Source organism: Parasteatoda tepidariorum, chromosome 6 (assembly GCF_982258835.1).
Source record: "Parasteatoda tepidariorum strain Cologne lab strain chromosome 6, Ptep-v5.0, whole genome shotgun sequence".
NCBI classification, from domain to species: Eukaryota; Metazoa; Arthropoda; class Arachnida; order Araneae; family Theridiidae; genus Parasteatoda; species Parasteatoda tepidariorum.
The window spans coordinates 15,932,225-15,952,056 of NC_141760.1; the positions used below are offsets into that span (position 1 = coordinate 15,932,225).

Consider the following 19,832-nt stretch of genomic DNA (forward strand, 5'->3'; position numbering starts at 1 on the left):
CAAACATCGAATACAATATTTTTAAATTGAATGGCATCACCCTGCGACAAGGTCGAAGGTTGTTTGTTTATCGCTTGATAACTTTACTTCAGATTGTGATGCTCGATTATTAGTGATAAATTCACATGAGAATTTTCCTCTTCTCTTGATTATTATTAATTTTTTGTTATTATAACAATTTTACTTTCATCATGAAAAAAGTAACAATCATCGGTTCCGGCAATTGGTAATATATTTTTTTCTTAAAGAAAAAATATTTAAATTATTTATTTACAACTTTTTTCTAAAATTCTTTTTCCCAGCAGGAGGAACTTTGTGAAATTGATTTTTAATTTACTTTCGTCTCTTTATATATTTGTACAGCTGAAATAATATCATATTTTTATCAATATTTTTGTCCTTTTTCAAATAACTTAATTTCTTTTTATTAAATTTGTTTCAAATATTTGTCTGAGTATACCTACAGTTTTGTAGCCAATAAACTAACAAACCGGTTTTAGGGAAGATAGCTTGATAAGCCGTTCAACATTCTTTACACTTATCTTCTAAGAAATCTATTAAATCTTCTTTAGAGTTCTTAAAATAAGCTGATTGTGAGCTTAGATTGTAGAAATATATTACCCTCATTAAAATAAAGATTTAGTATACTATAGAATTAATTTTAATCGTTATACTTAGACTCTAGTCATCCAATACTTTATAGCCAAACCTAGGAATTTTCAGTTAATAATCATCATTATTATCATATTTCGACATTATCATATTTTTCATAAAAATTCAGCCACATTTTGAAAAATAAAAATACATAAAAAATTCTTTAGTTATTATAATTTGTCCTGTATTTCTGAAAATTAATTACATTAACCATGGAAATGCTACTTGTTAATGGTAATGGAAGGACAGAAAGAACTTCGAATTACAATAATTTATTCCTCTGAAAAGGTTTTCTGAAATTTAAACGTACAATTTACTATGAATCATTCATATAAAATTTAAATCTACCAGTGCCATCCATTTCAATTTCAGGATAAATTTTATCAGAGTCAATCCAGCATTTAAGTTCCTCCAACATCCTTTCTTCATTTTTTCAAATGGGATATTTCTATCTATTCATCTTCTATGTGAAGTAATCTGTCTAACATAGTTTTTATTTTTTATCTGTTTCTTTTCTATTCTAACAAATTACCCAATATTAATACATCCTTTAGCATGTTCTTATGACTTAGACTTTATGACAAATTATTATGACGATACCTTCACCTGTAACATCATAATAATTTGCCTGATCTCTTTAAAGTGAAATCTCTTTCCTTCAAAAAAAAAAAAATAATGATAATAATAATACTCACTATTTTCAGAAACATAATTTCTTAGAGGTTTCAAATAGTGAGTGTTGGTTGTGTTAGGAAGAGACTGAATATTTTTTCTGTAAAATCTTTGAATATATTTATCTCTTCTTTTGAAATAAATGCCTTTATCAAGCTTTGGGTATTTTCTGCAGCAACTATTGCAAATTCAGTTGTGACCCATCTTCCAGCCAAGATGATTTTCCTTACTAAATGTTTTATAATTCCACCAATGCAATCAACAGCCCCTTTCCCATGGCTTGTGACAATAATGTTCCAAGTTGTCCTTACACCTTAAAGATGAGCAGTTCTAATGTGAATGTTAAATTAGTAAACAGATATTTTTGCTTAAATTGGCTTGCAAACTGAGCAATGAAAAAGGATATGTTTTCTGATTGAGGAAATTCAACCAACAAGTTACCAATGAAAGGATCAAATTAGGGAATTCTTGAAAATTAACCAATCGTAAGGCGTTAATGATATTTGTGGGTGATATTAAAACTTTGTTTTCAGTTACAGAGTTCTCCTCTGGAATGATAGAGGGCTCTTCCTTACAGAAAAAGCCACTTTGAGTTTTGAAAGGGCACTCACTCAGCACTAAAAAGTTTTTAAAAATATTTACTATTATGTAATAACTGAAATTGATCTTCAACAATTTTTAAATTACCCTCTTGTACTATTTTATGTATATTTCAAAAAGTAATTTTCTCTGATTATCAAAATGCGAGAAAATTTATTAGCTTATAAATAAATAATAAAAAGAATATTTAAAAAAAGTCACTGTGTAAATTTTTAAATTTTTTTTTTTTAAGTAAGCTAAAAAAGAAATGTTTATTGATGGGCTACCCCAAGGCATTTTTCTATAATTTAAACTGAAAATTGTGCAAAAATAAATATTTAAAGCTGCCTTTTTTTTTTAAGGTGTTCGATATATAATTTTAAAATCAGTTAAAAAGTTCATCTATGTACCTCCTTAAAAAAGAGAAACTACCAGATGAGAATAATGCTGACAAAGCAATCAGAATTAAACCTATGAATACCGATAATTTTACCAGTGTGAAATTATTATTTAAACAGTGAACTAATTTTTTTATGAATTGAATGAATATAAATAAAAAGGTAGTGCTTTTAAGGGATGGCGGCTTATTTTTTACAAAAAGGTCGCATGAAAGGGCAGACAGCTCTTCTAAAAATACTTAGGGAGAACATTGCAATAAGTTTATTTCAATTTCTGCATTCTTTATTATCTTCAAGAGGTCCTTTATACTACCTTATATCTGTTAAAATTTCAAAAAAAATTCTTGAGAATAGAGCAAGGTAAGCCAAATGTTTAGTCTGGTTAGTATCTCTATTTAGAACTTGCCTTGGATTAATGAAACATTTATAAATTATTTGTTTACATTAGTGTTATAAAGATTTATCTTTGATTATCAAAGTTTTATAATAAATTAAAGATGAGTTTTTCATTGTGTAAATGTCAATGTTAACTAATACACTAGACATAAGTTTATGTTCACTTTTTAAGGCTCTTAAGATTTCAAATTTGAGCTTGTCAGAGATCCATAGCATTCCTTTGTACGTCATCCGGTTTGAGATTTAATATGAAAGATAAAGGCCAATATTCGCAAAGGGGAAGATCAAATAAAATACATATTATTATGATTACTTACTGACAGATTTAATTTTTACTTTTTTTTAATATCTAACACAAAAAAAAAATTAAAATTTTTTTTTACTTTCAATGTAATAAAAAATGTATGAAATACATGAGTCAGACCTAAAGCTATTTTCAAAAAATGAGCCAAAACCCATCTTATATGTCCAATTAATAAAAAAACCATTATTTCAAAATTATAATCTGGAGAATATGGTTAAAGTATTTAATATTAAATTGTTATGGGAACATGGAGGACTTTGCAATTCCAGATTTAACGTGCACTAATCACCATTTACTACACAGGGATTCTTCGGCCGGCAGGGATTGAATCCACAAATTCTTGGACTTGGGCCCAGTGCTCTACCAACCAGGCTATCCCGGGGTACTGATCCAGGAGTTTCCTTGTCTTCTGGATTGGTTCAAAATTACAAGGCTACAGAGTTGAACATTAATAGCCGTGAACCCAAAAATGGGTCGGGTGTTCAAAGACGGATATGAGAAAAAAGTATTTAATGATTTATTTTGCATATTATTGTTCTGGTTTTTATTTATCTTCAATTAAATCTAATTTCATAAGCATACCTTTTGATTAATTTTATTAAAATACTGTTAATAGTGAATTGCATTGAATGATTAATTTGTATTTATTAGGGGCACCGCAATTGCAAGAATCGTTGCAGAGAATGTGAAAAACTTTGCTGAGTTTGACAACACAGTAAATATGTACGTTTTTGAAGAAATGGTAGATGGTAGAAAACTTAGTGAAATCATCAACACAGAACATGAAAATATTAAATACTTACCTGGGTACAAGATTCCTGATAATGTTGTAAGTCGGCATTTTATTCTATTTCCTAAATTAAGGAATTTTAATGATGTAGGGTGTACCTCTAATGAATGTTAATATCAAAGAATTATAATTATTAGCAATCAAAGTAAATTATTTTTAATTCTATTTTTTTGTTATTATTTTTGTTGACTAATATGTTAAATTTGAAATTGTGACACATTAGTAAAGTAGTTGAATTTGTTTAATGTTAAGTTTTAAGTTAACTTTTATTCAAACTAAAAGTTTCTTACTCCATATTTTTTATTTTATTATTATTGGCTTTTTAAGCTTTATTTGAAATAGGGGCATAGTAAATAAATTAAAAAACAAGTGAATTTTTTTAAAAGTGAAGTTAACTTAATATTAATTGAAACATGCAGTGCAGTTGGAGATAGGTAAAGCTGCGCTAATGTCAACTATAATGTAAAATAACAAAATTAAATAAAAGACTTAAATCAATATTATAAATAACGCTACGTTTCTCAAACTGTGCGACGGAGTGTTTTGGGAAAAAATATGATTTACATGTAGGCAATAAAATCTTCCTGTGTCTGTCAGTGTTATCTTGCAGAAATTCCAGAAAATTATAAAGTATCTATCTGAAAATGATACTGAGGAACTGTTTAGTGTAAAAATGTCACCTTAGGAAAATGTCTGGTTTATCGTCATATTGCCTTGAGTCCTTTTAATGTCTAATAGATTTGTTTGTTATTAATTAATTTATTGCTAATTATGCAAAACAAGTATGAAATCACAACTTTTTTTTCAGGTTGCTATTCCTGATCCTTTAGAAGCAGCAAAAGATGCTGATATTTTAGTATGGGTTTTGCCCCACAAATTTGTCAGAGGAGCAGCGACACCTTTAGTTGGCAAAATTAAACCAACGGCTGTAGCTCTGTCATTAATAAAGGTAAAATTTCATTACTGTATATCCCACTGTATAAATCTACTTTACAAAATGTTAAGGGTTTACAAAGCAAGCCATGGAAGTTTGCATTGCAATCTTTTGCGGTTGGAAGCATTAGCAAACAGGTGACGGAGCCCATTAGTATAAAATTTTTGATAATGATTTTTTTTATTTTAGTACTACTTTTTTTATTTAGTAACTAACATTTAACAATAGTTAGGCAGTCAAGTTGTCTAATTTGTTTTGGTTAAAAATAATGCAGAAACATTCTTAAGTTATTTAAAAATAAATACATGGTTACTTTTTTAAAATAAAGGAAAAAAACCTTCTTTTAACCCCTTAACGAACGGTTAATTTTCAGGGAAACGGTCATAAAAGTGCCTATTTTGTTATAATATATATATTACAATATATATATTACAATATGTATTACAATATATATATTCATTTTTAATTTGTTTTTAGGTTGAAATTTTAAAAAATTAAATTTTTGGGAAAAGTCAACATTATTGATGACTTAATGTTGGTTTTTCAGCAAGCAAGAAAAATTTTAAAAATATGTGTTTTAAGCATTAAAACAGAATTTTATTAAGCTTACGTATAATATAAATAAAGATAAGTGATTTTCTCTTGTGTGATAAATTTCAAAGCATGAGATACAGAGGCCACCGTCACAATCTGTACAGTAATACTGAGTTTCCTTCCTACATCTCTTATTGTTTTCATCTCTTCTGGAGCAACAAACTTTAAACTAAACTAACTGTCTACAATTACCTTAAAAATATCCTGGTACTGCCATCTGGTGTGAAAAATGAGAAATAAGATGGTTTCCGGGCAAACGAAATGAATTAGTTTTATTCTCATTTACACGTTACTACGGAACACTCCAGCCCAGAAATATCATGGGAGCGAGAAATAGATTGCGAAACCTCGCCCTGTCATTTTCAAGGGAGCGAGAAGGAAGGGGTTAATAATTAGACCAAAAATTTTCTCATAGCTAACTGAATTTTCCCAAACCTTATTAGCAGACATTCTGAGTGCCTTTCATTTGATACATGATTTCTCGAAGCAGTGCAGATATTTTTTTCCACTTACACTCCTAACATACCAGAAATCTCATCATCAAAAATAGGTGATTGACTTATACCCCGTGGCAGAAACACAGCGACATTGTCGCAGAAAGCGACTGAGTTCTTGCAGAAAGATTTTTTTTATTTGGGAAATAAAAATTTTTGGTTTGCCACAAGCAAAAGTTCTCAAAATAAATTCTGCAGAAACAGAAGCTGTTTTACCAACAAAAAAAAAACATTTTCTTCAGAAACAAAAAATTTCTGCAGAAGCAATAATGGTTCTGCAAAATTTTTTTCTTACAGAATTGTTTTGAATATTTTTTTTTCTAGCGTACCGCGGAAGGAGAAAGCGCTCGTAATTCTCCGTTAATCTCCAACACAAACAGTTACTGGATAAAAAGGGGAGAATTTTTTTCCCCTTTATTAAGCTATTTTTGGAAATTTGCCAACTTCGGCCTCTATCGCTGGCGCAGTAATTTGCTTTGTGTTTTTTTATGAGAACAGAGCATTTTATATTTTTTGCACTTATGTGGAATATTTCATGCGTAAAAAGATTCTTTTTTTAAAAAATCATGTCTAGCGAAACGGTTATTTGTTGCAATTGTGAAGCCACAATAGTTAAAACAAATTTGAAAACTGATTTATCAAGGCGGCATTCCGAAAAAGAAATAAGATGGAAGTCGACAACATCTAAAAATGCCTATATGCTTTGAATTAAATCGTCGATTAAAAAAAAAAAAAAAAAAACGCAATCTAACGATAAATGAAATAAAGCCTGAAAGATATCTCACTATCTACGATTTTTTAGCATGCGAATGAAAACCAGATTGGTGAAAAATATTTACTGGTCACTTTCAAACAGGTTTCCATACGCATGCGAAAAAAATCGCATCCAATGAATATGGCTCTAATACCGATGTTTCAGTACTGATAAAGACTATTTCGTTTCGAGATGTTGAATAGGCTTGAACATATTGAGTCGGAAACTGCTTCTGCATACTGTGCATACTTCGTGTGGAATCAGTGCTATATATTTACACAATACAGTGCGAAATCACAAGCGCTGTGTATTTTTTTCGTTCTGAACTTAAACTGATCACGAAAAAAGTTTTATTTACCTCCTTTTTTTTAAAAAAAAAATCTTTCAATAAGTCAGTACAATATTAATCGAATCTAATTAATTAGATAAAATTAACTAGATGTAGAAAAAATTGAAACAAACATTGCTTTAATTTTTCTGCTTTTAGAATTCGGTTATGGTCAATACTATTTTATTATTTTGATTACTCAACTTCAATATTAATTTTTTCACCTGATTTGTTTCTGTACCTGATATAACTGCTATAGTGAAACATTAAATCATACTGTTTTAAACTGATACTTCAAATTCAGTTATCTTGTTTTATAAATTTAATCTTTTTGTCCATTCTTAGCTATTTCTATAAGTTCTATCTTATTACAGGTTCTGGGTAATCTTTATTTATGCTCTAGTAAGCATTTTTGTCTGCAGATCTATACATTTATAACTTTTCGTTATTATCGAAGATTATGCAAATTTATACTTAAACAATTTAAACTTCTTAAGAAATATAAACTTATATTATGAAATTAAGAAAAAAACTACAGTTTTATTCTATGCATGTAGACTTATTTTATAAACACGAATTTCATCTATTATTATAAATTCATTACACATACATTTATAACGATAAAAATATCTTGCAGAAAGATATTGGTTCTAATTAGGTTTGTCGCAGAAAGTCAGAAAAAATTCTGCCACAGGGGACTTATACACTGGGATTTACAGTAATAATTATATAATCCTATTAACAAATGATTTGAAACAAAAATTCAATGCACATAATTTATCGTTTACTTCTGATAATGTTCTTGAGGAAATGCAAATTTAATAAAGTAAATGTTTGTTGACAGGGATTTGACATCATTCCTGGTGGTGGAATTGCCTTAATTTCGGATGTTTTGCATGAAATGCTGAAAATTGATGTGAGTGTCATGATGGGTGCTAATTTAGCTGGAGAAGTTGCATCTGGACAGTTCTGTGAATCAACCATTGGTATTTACTTTTTTTTTGTTATTGATGTGTATTTTTGATTCACTTTCCATAACCTAGTTTTGTGTCTAGTCTTTGGTTTCATGCGCATTCCATAGTGACTGACCTTACTTTTCGTAGGTTTTCTTATTTTTAAGCTTTTTCTTTTATCAATAAATATTTAATTACTTTTTTTTAACAAAAAATTATATTATACTTTTTTCAAAAGCCTTCTATTATTATTATTCGTATAAGAAAATGGTAAATATTTAATAAAAAATAAAATGTGACTGACATATACAGAAAGAACAAGAAGTAACATATCGTATTTCATATTTTAAAATTCTTTTTCTATTAGCAATAATGGGATTATTTTTTTCAAATTTTTTTTAAAAACTTCAACTAACAGGAAATATTGAATGTACAGTGCACACAAATAAAAATAATTGGACTACCTTTAATAACTTTTGATCTAATGATTGGATCTTCAACGTTCTAGGACTTAATGTTAATGGTTAGAAGAAGAGATCTCAAATAGGCTAACCAATAAGTGCAGACCCTATTTTAGGTTAAATTTAAGCAAAATCTATCAAATAGTGAGATATCGAATTTTAAATATCTGACTTTTTGAAATTCAATTTTTCAGGAACCAATATTGTTTTGTAAAAATTGTGTATTTTGCCATGTAAAATTATATTCTTTAAAATGATGTAAAAAATTGTATCCCTTACAATTCAAGTTTTTTTCGACCATTATTATATAAAATGATAAAGAATTATAAATAATTAATAAAGGCAATTTTTATGTGGAGTTATCTTTGGTTAAATGAATTTTATAATTGTGTGCAAAAATTTTTAAATTCTATGTGCAATTCTATTATTAATTCTATACGCAAGTTTCAAGGATTTAAAAAAATTCAGGAGGGATACAGAAGTTTCAAGGATTTAAAAAAATTAATCCGAAACCATTCAGGAAGAATACGCAAGTTTCAAGAATTTAAAAAAATAATAAAATCCGAATGCATTCTGGAAGAATGCACAGGTTTCAAGGATTTAAAAAAAACTGAAAGCATTTAGGAAGAATATGCAAGTTTCAAGAATTTAAAAAAAATTCCGAAAGCATTCAGGAAGAATATGCGAGTTTCAGGAAACAAGTCTTAGTAGAAGCAGAAGGCGAAAATCGGATTTTAAAAAAATGAAGTTAATGGAATTCAACAGGTCTTGATTTTTTTGGACGGAATAAAATGATATTATACTACCTATAATATTATATTATATTTTTCATTAGCGTAGGTTTATTTTTATGTAACTTTGACTTGCATTTATATTTTATGATACATAATAACACAGACAATTTTACATATAATTGTTCATTGATCATAAAATTGAGTTTTTTTAAATTAAACACTCTACTATGTACAATTAAAATTTTGCAGAAATTTAGAAATTAAGATTGACTAATGCACTCCCCTTTAACCCGCTTAATTGATTAGAATTGGCTGGAACCAATAATATTTCTTTAATCGGGGTTGACTGTATTTGTTGACATAAATGTATACTAAATTTTATTTTGTTTTCAGGCTCTAAAGACCCAAACACCGGAGAAATGTTAAAAAGAATAATGCAGACTGATTATTTTAGAATAGCTGTTGTTGATGATATTAAAACCATTGAAGTTTGTGGGGCTCTTAAGGTATGTGTTTTTCTTCTTTTTAATTATCTCATAAGAAGATATCTGTAGATATTTTTTTAATAGTTTAGGTTATTGTAGATGGCCAATAACATGTCAATTACCTGGAAATTGAAAAGTTTGACAAAAAAAGATGTCTATGCCTTGTGTTGGATATGCAATAATATTACTAAAATTGTCCAATTTTTTCCCTGAGGTTTTTTACGATCACTCCCTTGATTCGGATTGTCAGTGAAATTCTTTTCTAAACTTTGTTATGGTTATCCAGGAAGGTTTTTAAAAGTTTACGCCAACGAAAGAAATGCAAACTAGTTGTTGTTTTTTCAATTGCAAATTTTTCTCATTAATTAATCCATGCAGAGCCTGATAAAGGCAGGAGTATAAGGGGCAGTTGCCCCGGTCCCCTCATCTGAGGGTGCCAGCAAATCGAATTGAAAGTTTATTTTAGACTTCCTTCATTTTAAACTTCCTACTTTTTAAACAAAATATCAGTACAGTGTAAAATCCATCAATTTTATGTTAGCTTCTTCATTAACATATCGTATGAACACAAAAATCCATGGCTTTCTAGTGCGGAATTCAGCTAAATTTTCAAAATTACGATGGAAAAATTTGGCCAATTCAAAGCCTGTATTTTTATAAATAAGAAAATGCGATATGTTTACAAGAATACATGCTTTTGATTGGCTTAAATGAGTCGTCGTAATTCTGAAAATTAAGCTGAATTCCACCCTAATGTTAGCAAGTATATGAATTTTTCGCAGCTTGATGACAAAGTTAATAATCAGAAAACCATTGGAGGGGGGGGGGACTTGAATTGGACTTGCTATTTTAGGTTCTAGTCAATTTTCTTGTTATATAGCCAGGGGTCTGCCCAGGCCAAATTTACTACCGTTTAGCGGTACCTTCACAAATTCAACTTTAGGAAAAACGGTACTTTCACAAAATACTTTTTCTTAAAATTTAATTTTTTTATCCTGTAAGAAATGATAAATCCTTATTTTTGTGTTGATTTTTTAATATAATTTTTAATTTTCACAAATTATGTCTACATTTTCACAAAATAGGTACCTCTCAGAAAAACCTAGACAGATCCCTGATAACTAAATGAGATGAAAAATTTATGTACCTAAATGAAGTTCAATTCTTTTTTACTAAAGTAGTGAAGCAGAGGGGGGGGGGGGCAAGGAAGTTTTTGCCCCAATCCCCAATTAGGCTAAGTCAGGCCCTGAATCCATGTTTACGGTTTTAAGAGTAAATAAAAGTTTAATAGTGTTTATAAAACAATTATAATCTCTAAAAATTAATTTTTTGTGAAGGAAAAGAAAAAAACAAAAGTTGAAATATGGATGATTTCCATAACTGTCATGCGCAGCCATCTGTCTTTCATCCTGTCCTGTTCTACAGTTTTCTTAGTTCAGTTGATCCTTATATACTAAAACAATCAGGAAAAGAAGAAACTTTATATAAATTCATATCTGATATTCTCATTCCAATGAAAACTTAAAGAATGTTATGTGCCTATTTTGAACTATTTAAAAAATTTTTACTCAAACATTCTTTCCAAAAAAAATTTAACACTTTTCCTATAAATTAATTAGAGATATACTTTGAAAATAAAAGAAATTATAAATAACTAAACAAAAGAGAAAAAATAAGAATTTAACTTTACTGTAAACAAATTATAAATTTACTTTGGAATATAAAAAGAAAAGTTCAACTTCTATTGTGAACAAATTATATATACTTTTTAGTTTATTTAAAAAAAAATCCTGTATCTTTGCCAAACATTTCAATCTAGAATATCTTAAACAGTTACTAAAGTAATAAATTAGGAACTAGGTTTTCAATCTTCTTCAGTTATTTTATCTATCATTTCTTATGGGCAATGATTTAATCAAATTATTTTTCCAAAAAAATGAAAGAAACGTAACTTAGAAAAGGAGTTTGGAATACTGCATTTATCTCTGTTTGAAAACAGGGGAACAAAGAGGAATAATAGTTTCTGCTGAATTTTTTTTATGACTTTTTTAATATTTGCATATTTTAACTTCATATGTTAAAGTATAAAAAGTCATATAAAATATGTGAAGCTGTATACAATTGTATTTTTACTATTTTATTTTATTTTAATTATTTATTAATTATATATTTTTCTCTTTCCTGAATTTTTCTTTTTTTGTTAAAATTAAGTTGTTAAATAATATCTTCTAAGTTAGTTTAGACTTATAATTTTAAGAGATAATGTTTAACATTGAGTGTTTTGTTAGCAATGTTATATTGTAGACATAATATTATTAACAGTGCAGTGTTCATTGTATTACAATTGGATGATTTACCAGGGTTAATAGATTTGTATAATTTGAAATACAGTGCCCGCCGCTAATAAAATCTCTGGATAATAAAATCAGCCGCTTTATAAAATCAAATCGGCAAGAACCGAATCGTTACAATATTAATACATGTTAAAAACATCCTTTAATAAAATCAATGCCGCCGCTTTTTAAAATCAAAATTTTGACTACATAATAAAGCAAAGGTGCAATATTTCATCTTTTTTTTGTTCTTATTTATAAAATTTTATTTTTTCGAAGTTTAAAGATTTTTTTAGAAGAAGCAACAGTTACTCACAAACCTGTGAAACAGGTGTGGTTAGCACTTTTCTGCTATATACATAGTGTAAGAGTTAAGGAAAAATGTGGGTGGTAAGCGGCGAGTTCATAGAAATCAATTTATTAATGTTAATTCCTTGACTTGAATGAAGTTTGGAGAAACCTATGTCACTCAACAGGGGGTCAAATTCTTATCTTACTTTTTATTGAATGAACCATAGAAGGGAGAGAAGTTTCTTTTGTTATCTATCTTAACAGAAAACATGAATAGATTTCCAAAAACTGTCTGTGCTCATGTTCCATATTATTTAAGCCGTTTGAGTAAATTATAGTTAGAGCGCATATCATTTTTAAGTTCATTTGGTGTTAAATTTTATCAGCATGCCGAAAAGGATGGATTTGAGTCTTAAAGATAAATTCGAAGTGTTGCAAAACTATGATAAGCTTCCTAAATGTAGTCAACGTGAAGCTTCAATGGAGATGGGGCTCATAACTGTTTCGAAGAAATGATCAGCAATGAAGAAAATGAAATGGGCGAGAGTTCTTCACGTTACGTAGCTATTGACGATAACCTGCAAACATCAGGAGAAAAATCTGATTCTGAAATTGTTACAGACATCAAAAATTGCAAAGTTGTTTCCCATCAAGAAATGGAGGAATCAGACTCAGAAGATGAAATAAACTCATCAGTGCCATCTTCAATGGAAGTCAGAAAAGCACTTAATGTATTGCGGAAAGCTTTAGAACAAAGAGGAGGAATATCGAAAACTATAAAAACTTCTATAAACTCTCAAATGATGTTGAAAAGTTAATTTTAAATACTGCAACTCAAGCAACCATTGATCGGTTTTTTGCAAAACTTTTGTAAATTTAATCTTATGTAGGGTTTTATTTTATTAAATAATTAAATTTGTTAAAATAAAGCATTAATGTGGTCATTATTTCAGCTTTTAAAGTGTGTGCATTTAGAATGTATCGTAAAAAAGTTTTCTTTTTTCAAATGTTGAATCGCCTCTTAATAAAATCAGCCGCTTAATAAAATCAAAAGAGCATAAAATGAAAGTGATTTTAATCAACGGCGGGCACTGTATTGGCTTATATATATTGAAAAACTGAAGATTACTTGAAAAATAAAAAGTAGTTATGAATGTTACCTTTTATTAATATTTGTGTTTTGATTATTTGTCTTTAGAAGTCATAATTTTTTTCTCGCTTTTTTTAAAAAATTTAATTCATTTTATAAAACCTCACTAATCAGAGTTATCTCTGGAATAATAATCTGCAAATTTCTAAGGTTAATTATTAGTCAGTTCCAGTCTTCAGCCAACCTTTCAGACCTTCGAGAAGTTTTTTGCTTTGATCATTTAAAATCACAGTAGAAAAAAATATTATTTAAAAATGATGCCCTGCAGATTTCTAATGCGTATCAATTATAGGTAATTATTATTACATTTTAATTTTTTTATATATTTTTAATAATTTGAAATTGTGAATCCTATTTGAGTCACTTAGTTTTAATTGTTGATTGCATATGGTTATAATTTTTTTCCGAAAAATGAATAAAATGAAGTGTGAGAGGGGAAAAGAAATAATTTTCAAGCCTATAACCAATAGCCACATTTTAGCCATAATTAAAGTATGTATTGAATTTTAAATTCGTAAACTCGTGAAACAATAATAGTGAAGTAATTCAATGGGCTCGACAGCTCAGGGTGGGTTTTGTCCTTCTCAATAAGTTTTTTCCTGCTAGCATTTTCCGGTTTTTAGTTTTTCGACCAAAAGATCTTTTTCCAGTCCAACTACCCATCTTAAATTCGACTTGCCTTTCTTTTCATCTGCCAACAGGTCTGGCACTAAAATCTCTTTTTGTGGTACGGTCTTCATCCATTCTGATAATGTCCCATTTTATTCTTTGTCCTTTAATGAAGTTCATAATGTCAGGTTCATTAGTATGAGTGATAAAGCTTTAAGTTTTTTCTTTAAGTCTTTTTTTTTTTTTTTTTTTTTTTTTTTAAGTTTTAAGCTTTAAGTCCATTTTTTGAATTCCTCAACAAACAACTTCTTAAGACCTTTAATGAATACTTACTTGTTGTAACTCAATTGATTTATTGTTTTTAATAAAGTTGTAATGAAAACTAATTGATGTTATAGAACATAGTTGCTGTAGCTGCTGGCATTGTGGATGGTTTGGAACTTGGTGACAACAGCAAAGCAGCCGTGATGAGAATCGGTTTGATGGAAATGATTTCTTATGCAAAAACATTTTATCCTGAATCAAAACTCACAACATTCTTTGAGAGCTGTGGTGTGGCTGACCTCATCACTACCTGTTACGGTGGCAGAAACAGAAAAATCTCAGAAGCTTTTGTTAGAACAGGAAAAGTACTATTACTTTTTGTTTTCCCAATTCATTAACATGTTGTTAATAAAACTCTCACAGTGTTCTTGTAAGAATGAAGATTAATTAATAAATCAAGATTTCAAATTTTCCTTGAAATCTTTATTAATTTTTAAACAATTAACTTTTAAAAAAAGAGTAGCTTATTGATTACTTTTGTTTATTTTATTTATGAATAAATAATTAGGCATTTGCCAAATGAAGAAATGTAAATGAATTGTTTAAAAAAAATGTAAAAATTTTCAGTAATTCTGAAATAGTTATTCTTTAATGAAAATGGTAATGTTAGTATACATATTTAAGGAAAAAGAAATTTTTAGCTATCATTTCAAATTGAAAAGAAACGTTTTTATCGAGTCTTCTCAAAAAAGTTTCAGAGAAATTGAATTATTAAAATTCTTTAAAAGTGCCGAATTTTTATTGTAATAAATAAACTTTATTATTAAATTTGTTGTCAGACAGTGTCTAAGGAGTGAAGGGCAATGTGTGTTTTTAAAAAATGCATATTATACAACATGTTTGTATAATCAAAATGGTGCAGTGCAGGGTGAATGGGGAAGAAAAAAAAACTAGAAATTTTATCAATCTAAAAAAATTTAATTAAAACGCTGAAAGGTCAGGGAAATTAAATTTGAATTTGTGGTACCTGAAAGTTCAATATTTTTTTTCTTCAAATGAATTTTAAAAAAATTAATTATTAATAATTGCAATTATTTATTAATAATTGCAATTATTAATAACCTGTTACCTGCATTTATGAATTGTAGTTTTTAAAAAATGTGTGTTTTCGAAGTAGAAAAGTATAATTGATTTGTAATGCATTTTCCAATGTAACAATTTTCATCTAAGTAACAATTTTCATCATCATTGTAACAATTTTATGTAACAATTTTCATCTAAGAATAATAAATTAATAATAAATTTTTTGAAACTAATTACAAAAATATTCTGGAAAAATTAGTGAATTTCTTTTCTTATTTGAGTGTTTGTGGCTATCCTGTATATCTCTATTTTTTATTTACAGCGTGATTATCGACATGGCCTTATATAATTTATGGGTCATATGCATGATTTCAGTTGTTTATTTTTAGTTTTGTAACTGATAAGAGTGTCTAAAATTTAATAAGTACCAATTCATGTGTTTCGAACATTGTTTTGTGCTTCCTTTTTTGAATAGCAAATGAATTTTGAATAACAAAGCTTGTGGTGCTTTTTTAGAACCCTTCTTAAAATTGGATTACGTTCTAACATAAATCTAAATAAAGAGGAAAATGATTTATTTGTTTATTTTTCCTATAGTCAATGGAGCAATTGGAGAAAGAAATGTTAAATGGCCAACGTATGCAAGGTCCTCAAACTGCTGAAGAAGTACACCTAATGCTGGGCAATAAAGGATACCTAGAGAAGTACTAATTTTTTTTTTTGAAACATGTTTTTTTTTTTAACGAATATGTATATTCTTTTATAAGAGCTAACATTCTTAGTTTATCATTTTTTATCCAGATTCACTACTTTCTGTGTAAGTCTGGAAATAATCTATCAGTCGGTATATTCTTTTATAAGAGCTAACATTCTTAGTTTATCATTTTTTATCCAGATTCACTACTTTCTGTGTAAGTCTGGAAATAATCTATCAGTCGATGTAGTTTTTTACACATACACTATTTACTGCAAAGGTTCCTCCAATGCTCAATCTTATTATTGCCAGGTTCTAATCAAGAGAGTTTTATTGTCAAAAAAGCAATTAAAATAAACTTTAGGGCATGGGTTTTCCCAATGTATTTAAATGTGGCAATTTATGATACTCTAAAATTTATACATAAAAAAATGCTTTATTTATTTTTTACGTTGTAAATATTTTTTTTTACTATTTTTTTTCCTATAAGGAAAAACAATAAATATTAGAGATTTGCTGAGATTTTGTTTTTGAGTAAAATAATCTGGGAACATAGCTCAAAACCCACAAAATTTCATAACAATCTTGCAATTTTACCAATCTTGAAAATGGTATTATAATTGTTTAGTAAATAATTCTAGCATCTCTTATGATAAATTTTTTGCAAAATTTCTATTTTAATAATTTAAAGCATTAGATGTTATTATTTTTTTTTAATTATTTAGCAAAAGAATGTGTAATTTCATTTAAATATTTGTCCATTGGGGGGGGGGTCTTAACAAATCATTATTCTTTAAATTTTTAAAAAAAAATAGCTACGCTGTCAGTCATAGCTTTTGAGAAGTGCCTCTTATTACTTCAGACTAAGTGATATATATATATATATATAAAAGTATGAAACTAACCATATGATGTCATTTTTTTTTCTGTAAGATATAAAATATACTTAGTTGTTTTCCCAGGGTGTTCATTTGTTCAAATTCCAGGATGTTCTTTATAAAATTAAATTTCGAAAATGTATAAATAGATTCTTTTTCATTTCCAAAAATTAGGTATTCTATGTAGAAAAAGCTACATTGTTCTTTGCAAAAGTTCTCTGAACCCTCTTTAGTTTACTTGAAAGCTAAATTGCATTGTAGCTTTTCAGAAAGAAGATATTGTAAAATTTAGATTTTAACTTCAGTTGAATCTCCTGTATTATTCCTGTTCTATGGCTCATCCTGAGTTGCCTCCTAGACCAATGTAGACTAAAATAAACATTGACCATAATTTAAATCTGCATTAGAAATAATATGCTATTATATGACCGCTATGCTGAATAACTCTGTCAAAATAAAGGATTTGGAGCAATAGCACCAAAGCAATCTGGAATGTTGGTGGACCAAATGGCTTGCATAGGCAGCCACTCTCATATTTGTTTTTGTTTTAGGTTTCCACTTTTAGTTGCAGTTCACAGAATATGCATTGGAGAGCTAAAACCCATCCAATTGATTGACTGTATTCGTACGATTCGTAAGTTTCTATTTGTCGCTATTATGCTTTTCAAAATGTCATTTAAGCCTTTCTACTACTCATCATCACCATTGGTGCCTCTTTTAAGACGTTTCTTCCTTTTTAAGGACTACTACTCTGTCTTCTTGAATTCACCATCGAATTTTTGGTCTTTCTCCTGATTCTGACCCACTTGGATTCTTGTTTTTCTTAGCTTCATGTTCTCTGCATGACCAAACAATTGATTCTCTTCATTTCTGTAACAATGTCTGATTCCTTGCTGTAACAATTATAGATTTATAACTCTTAATTTTCCATTCGCTTTTTACACCTACTGTTCCACTAGTTTTGCTCTCTCTAATACTCTCAACAACTATTCATCACTTTTTTTTTTAATAGTTCATGCCTCAGAGTCTTCCAAAGATGGTCTCAATAGCTAAAATTCTTTGCATTTTGTTAGATATAATGACTATTAGACATCACAAAAGTTGTTCAGATCATTGTACTAAAATAAGACGCTAAAGATAACAACAATTTTGTGTGATGAGGACTGTGAGTAATCAATTTTCCCATTTACTCACAGTCCTTGGGAAACTTATTCCCTTGGCATAGCATATCTGAAAAGCACTTGATTCATGGTTGACAAGACTTAATAATCTACAAAAGCCAAAATGCAAGAATTTAAAAAATGTTGTTTGCATATCATCCAGTTCCTCAGGAAGTTAAATTCATTCCTTTTGCACTGTATATTTTATGGTCTATGTGAGAAAAAATTATCCATAGTAAAGTTATATTAACATAGATATATTAACTGTGATTACTATGTTGATTTAAAAAATTGTTGGGTGTGATACTATTCTGTTTTACATAAAGTTTCAATCTTATAATGTTCTCTTTTTTTTTTCGTTATTAGCATCATTTATGCAAAAGAAATTATTGTAGAAGCGTTTCAGTTCCCTCATAAAATATATTGTGAACCTTTTTTTATTTTCTTGCATTCTTTGTTAGTACTGCTACTAGATTTTGCAGAACCCTTTAAATACTACCTCTCTAATGTGCATTTACAAAAATGAATCATTTAGAACCCCTAAATTTTTGCCTGCATTATTCAAATAAGTTTTTTTTTTCTCAAATGTCATTTAAAAAATCCAACAAATTAACATTTTTTCTATTTTAGTTCTTCAAATTTTTTTCTCACATTTAAACTTTACATTTGAAAACAAATGAGTAAGAAAATTTGCATTTAAGGAAGCTTAAAAATTTTTTAAATAACGCTTATTTTTCAGTTCTGTAATTTTAATGTGGTTTTTTACATAAACTCCCTAAAAATTAGAGGCTATTCATTTTTTTTTATTTCATCTGTATGATAACATAGAAAATGTTTTTAAATTTTCAATAAGAATAAAAAATTTTAGAAGACATTTTTGTAACTCTTAAAAGATACGTTTGGAAATCAGCAGTAAAGATCCCCCTGGAGCCTAATGGAATCATGGCCCCCGAGAAAATAAACAGCTAGCCCCACCATCGTATCAATTTTGTTCTTATGTGGAACAGAATTATACCTTAATAATGTTTTATTTCTATTTTCTTATTTCTGTTTATTATAGTTAAATTTCTATGAATTTAACAAAAAAGTTATACTTAGTTTTTTGTATGTCAACATTTAGCATTTTAGTATTAATTATTTTAAATTTTACTCTGAACAAACTTTTATATAAGATAATATTTTATTTTACTAATCATTTAATGTGATTTGTTTATATTTCTAAAAAAAAGGTATTTAATAACTAGTAAAATATATAACAGAGGGCAATTTCAGCTTTATTTTATATAAAAATAAATTAAAATGAAGTTTTACTATTAAGAAAGAAAGTAAATTCACCACTATGATGAGCAACGTAACACACACTTAAATAGGAATTTGGATAATGGAGGAATTGGAATTTGGATTCGGTTGAAATATTTTTTTTGTGTGTACTGTTTTTTTTTCTGGTTTAATTTATCCTATTTTTTTTACCATTTGTTTCAGGTTCCCACTTTTAGTTGCTGTTCATAGAATATGCATTGGAGAAGTAAAACCCAACCAATTAATTGACTACATCCGTACATAGAATGTACAGACGCACGATTTTACAGTCATTAAATATTGAAATCTTGTCAGAAAGATAATTATTTTGAACTTGTGTTTGTCCTACTATTTAATCCAGTCTATGAGCTTTTTATTAAAGCCACGTGCAATTTTTATGTTTGAAACTGAGTGCCACATGTCAAATCCTTTATTAGTTACCAATGTTTTTCACTTTTTTTTTACTACTTGACCTGAATTCCAGCGTATGTGTGTGTTTCAAAATAATAATAGTAAATAATAATTTTTAATAGTTAACTAC

The 19,832-nt window shown here is 28.2% G+C and overlaps 1 protein-coding gene across 2 annotated transcripts; it reads left to right on the top strand.

Annotated features, from left to right (window-relative positions):
* Nucleotides 1-30: 30 nt before the first annotated feature.
* Nucleotides 31-19,698, top strand: Gpdh1 (Glycerol-3-phosphate dehydrogenase 1). Of its 2 annotated transcripts, XM_016066644.4 has the most exons (9): nucleotides 31-226; nucleotides 3,655-3,832; nucleotides 4,602-4,742; nucleotides 7,742-7,883; nucleotides 9,439-9,551; nucleotides 14,312-14,542; nucleotides 15,858-15,964; nucleotides 17,384-17,466; nucleotides 19,475-19,698. In XM_016066644.4, exons 1-9 carry the CDS (start codon nucleotides 192-194, stop codon nucleotides 19,486-19,488), a joined length of 1,044 nt encoding a protein of 347 aa, XP_015922130.1. In that variant the 5' UTR covers nucleotides 31-191; the 3' UTR covers nucleotides 19,489-19,698. The 2 variants fall into 2 exon arrangements, with proteins under 2 accessions (XP_015922130.1, XP_015922131.1); XM_016066645.4 differs by lacking the exon at nucleotides 17,384-17,466 and having other exon boundaries at nucleotides 49-226.
* Nucleotides 19,699-19,832: the final 134 nt, after the last annotated feature.

What these genes read in the sequence shown, in the direction of transcription:
- Gpdh1 (XM_016066644.4), top strand. Translation starts at nt 192, where the DNA reads ATGAAAAAAGTAACAATCATCGGTTCCGGCAATTG. An exon ending in TAGCTCTGTCATTAATAAAG is followed by an intron (nt 4,743 to 7,741) that starts GTAAAATTTCAT and finishes GTTTGTTGACAG; the next exon opens with GGATTTGACATCATTCCTGG. An exon ending in GTTCTGTGAATCAACCATTG is followed by an intron (nt 7,884 to 9,438) that starts GTATTTACTTTT and finishes TTTTGTTTTCAG; the next exon opens with GCTCTAAAGACCCAAACACC.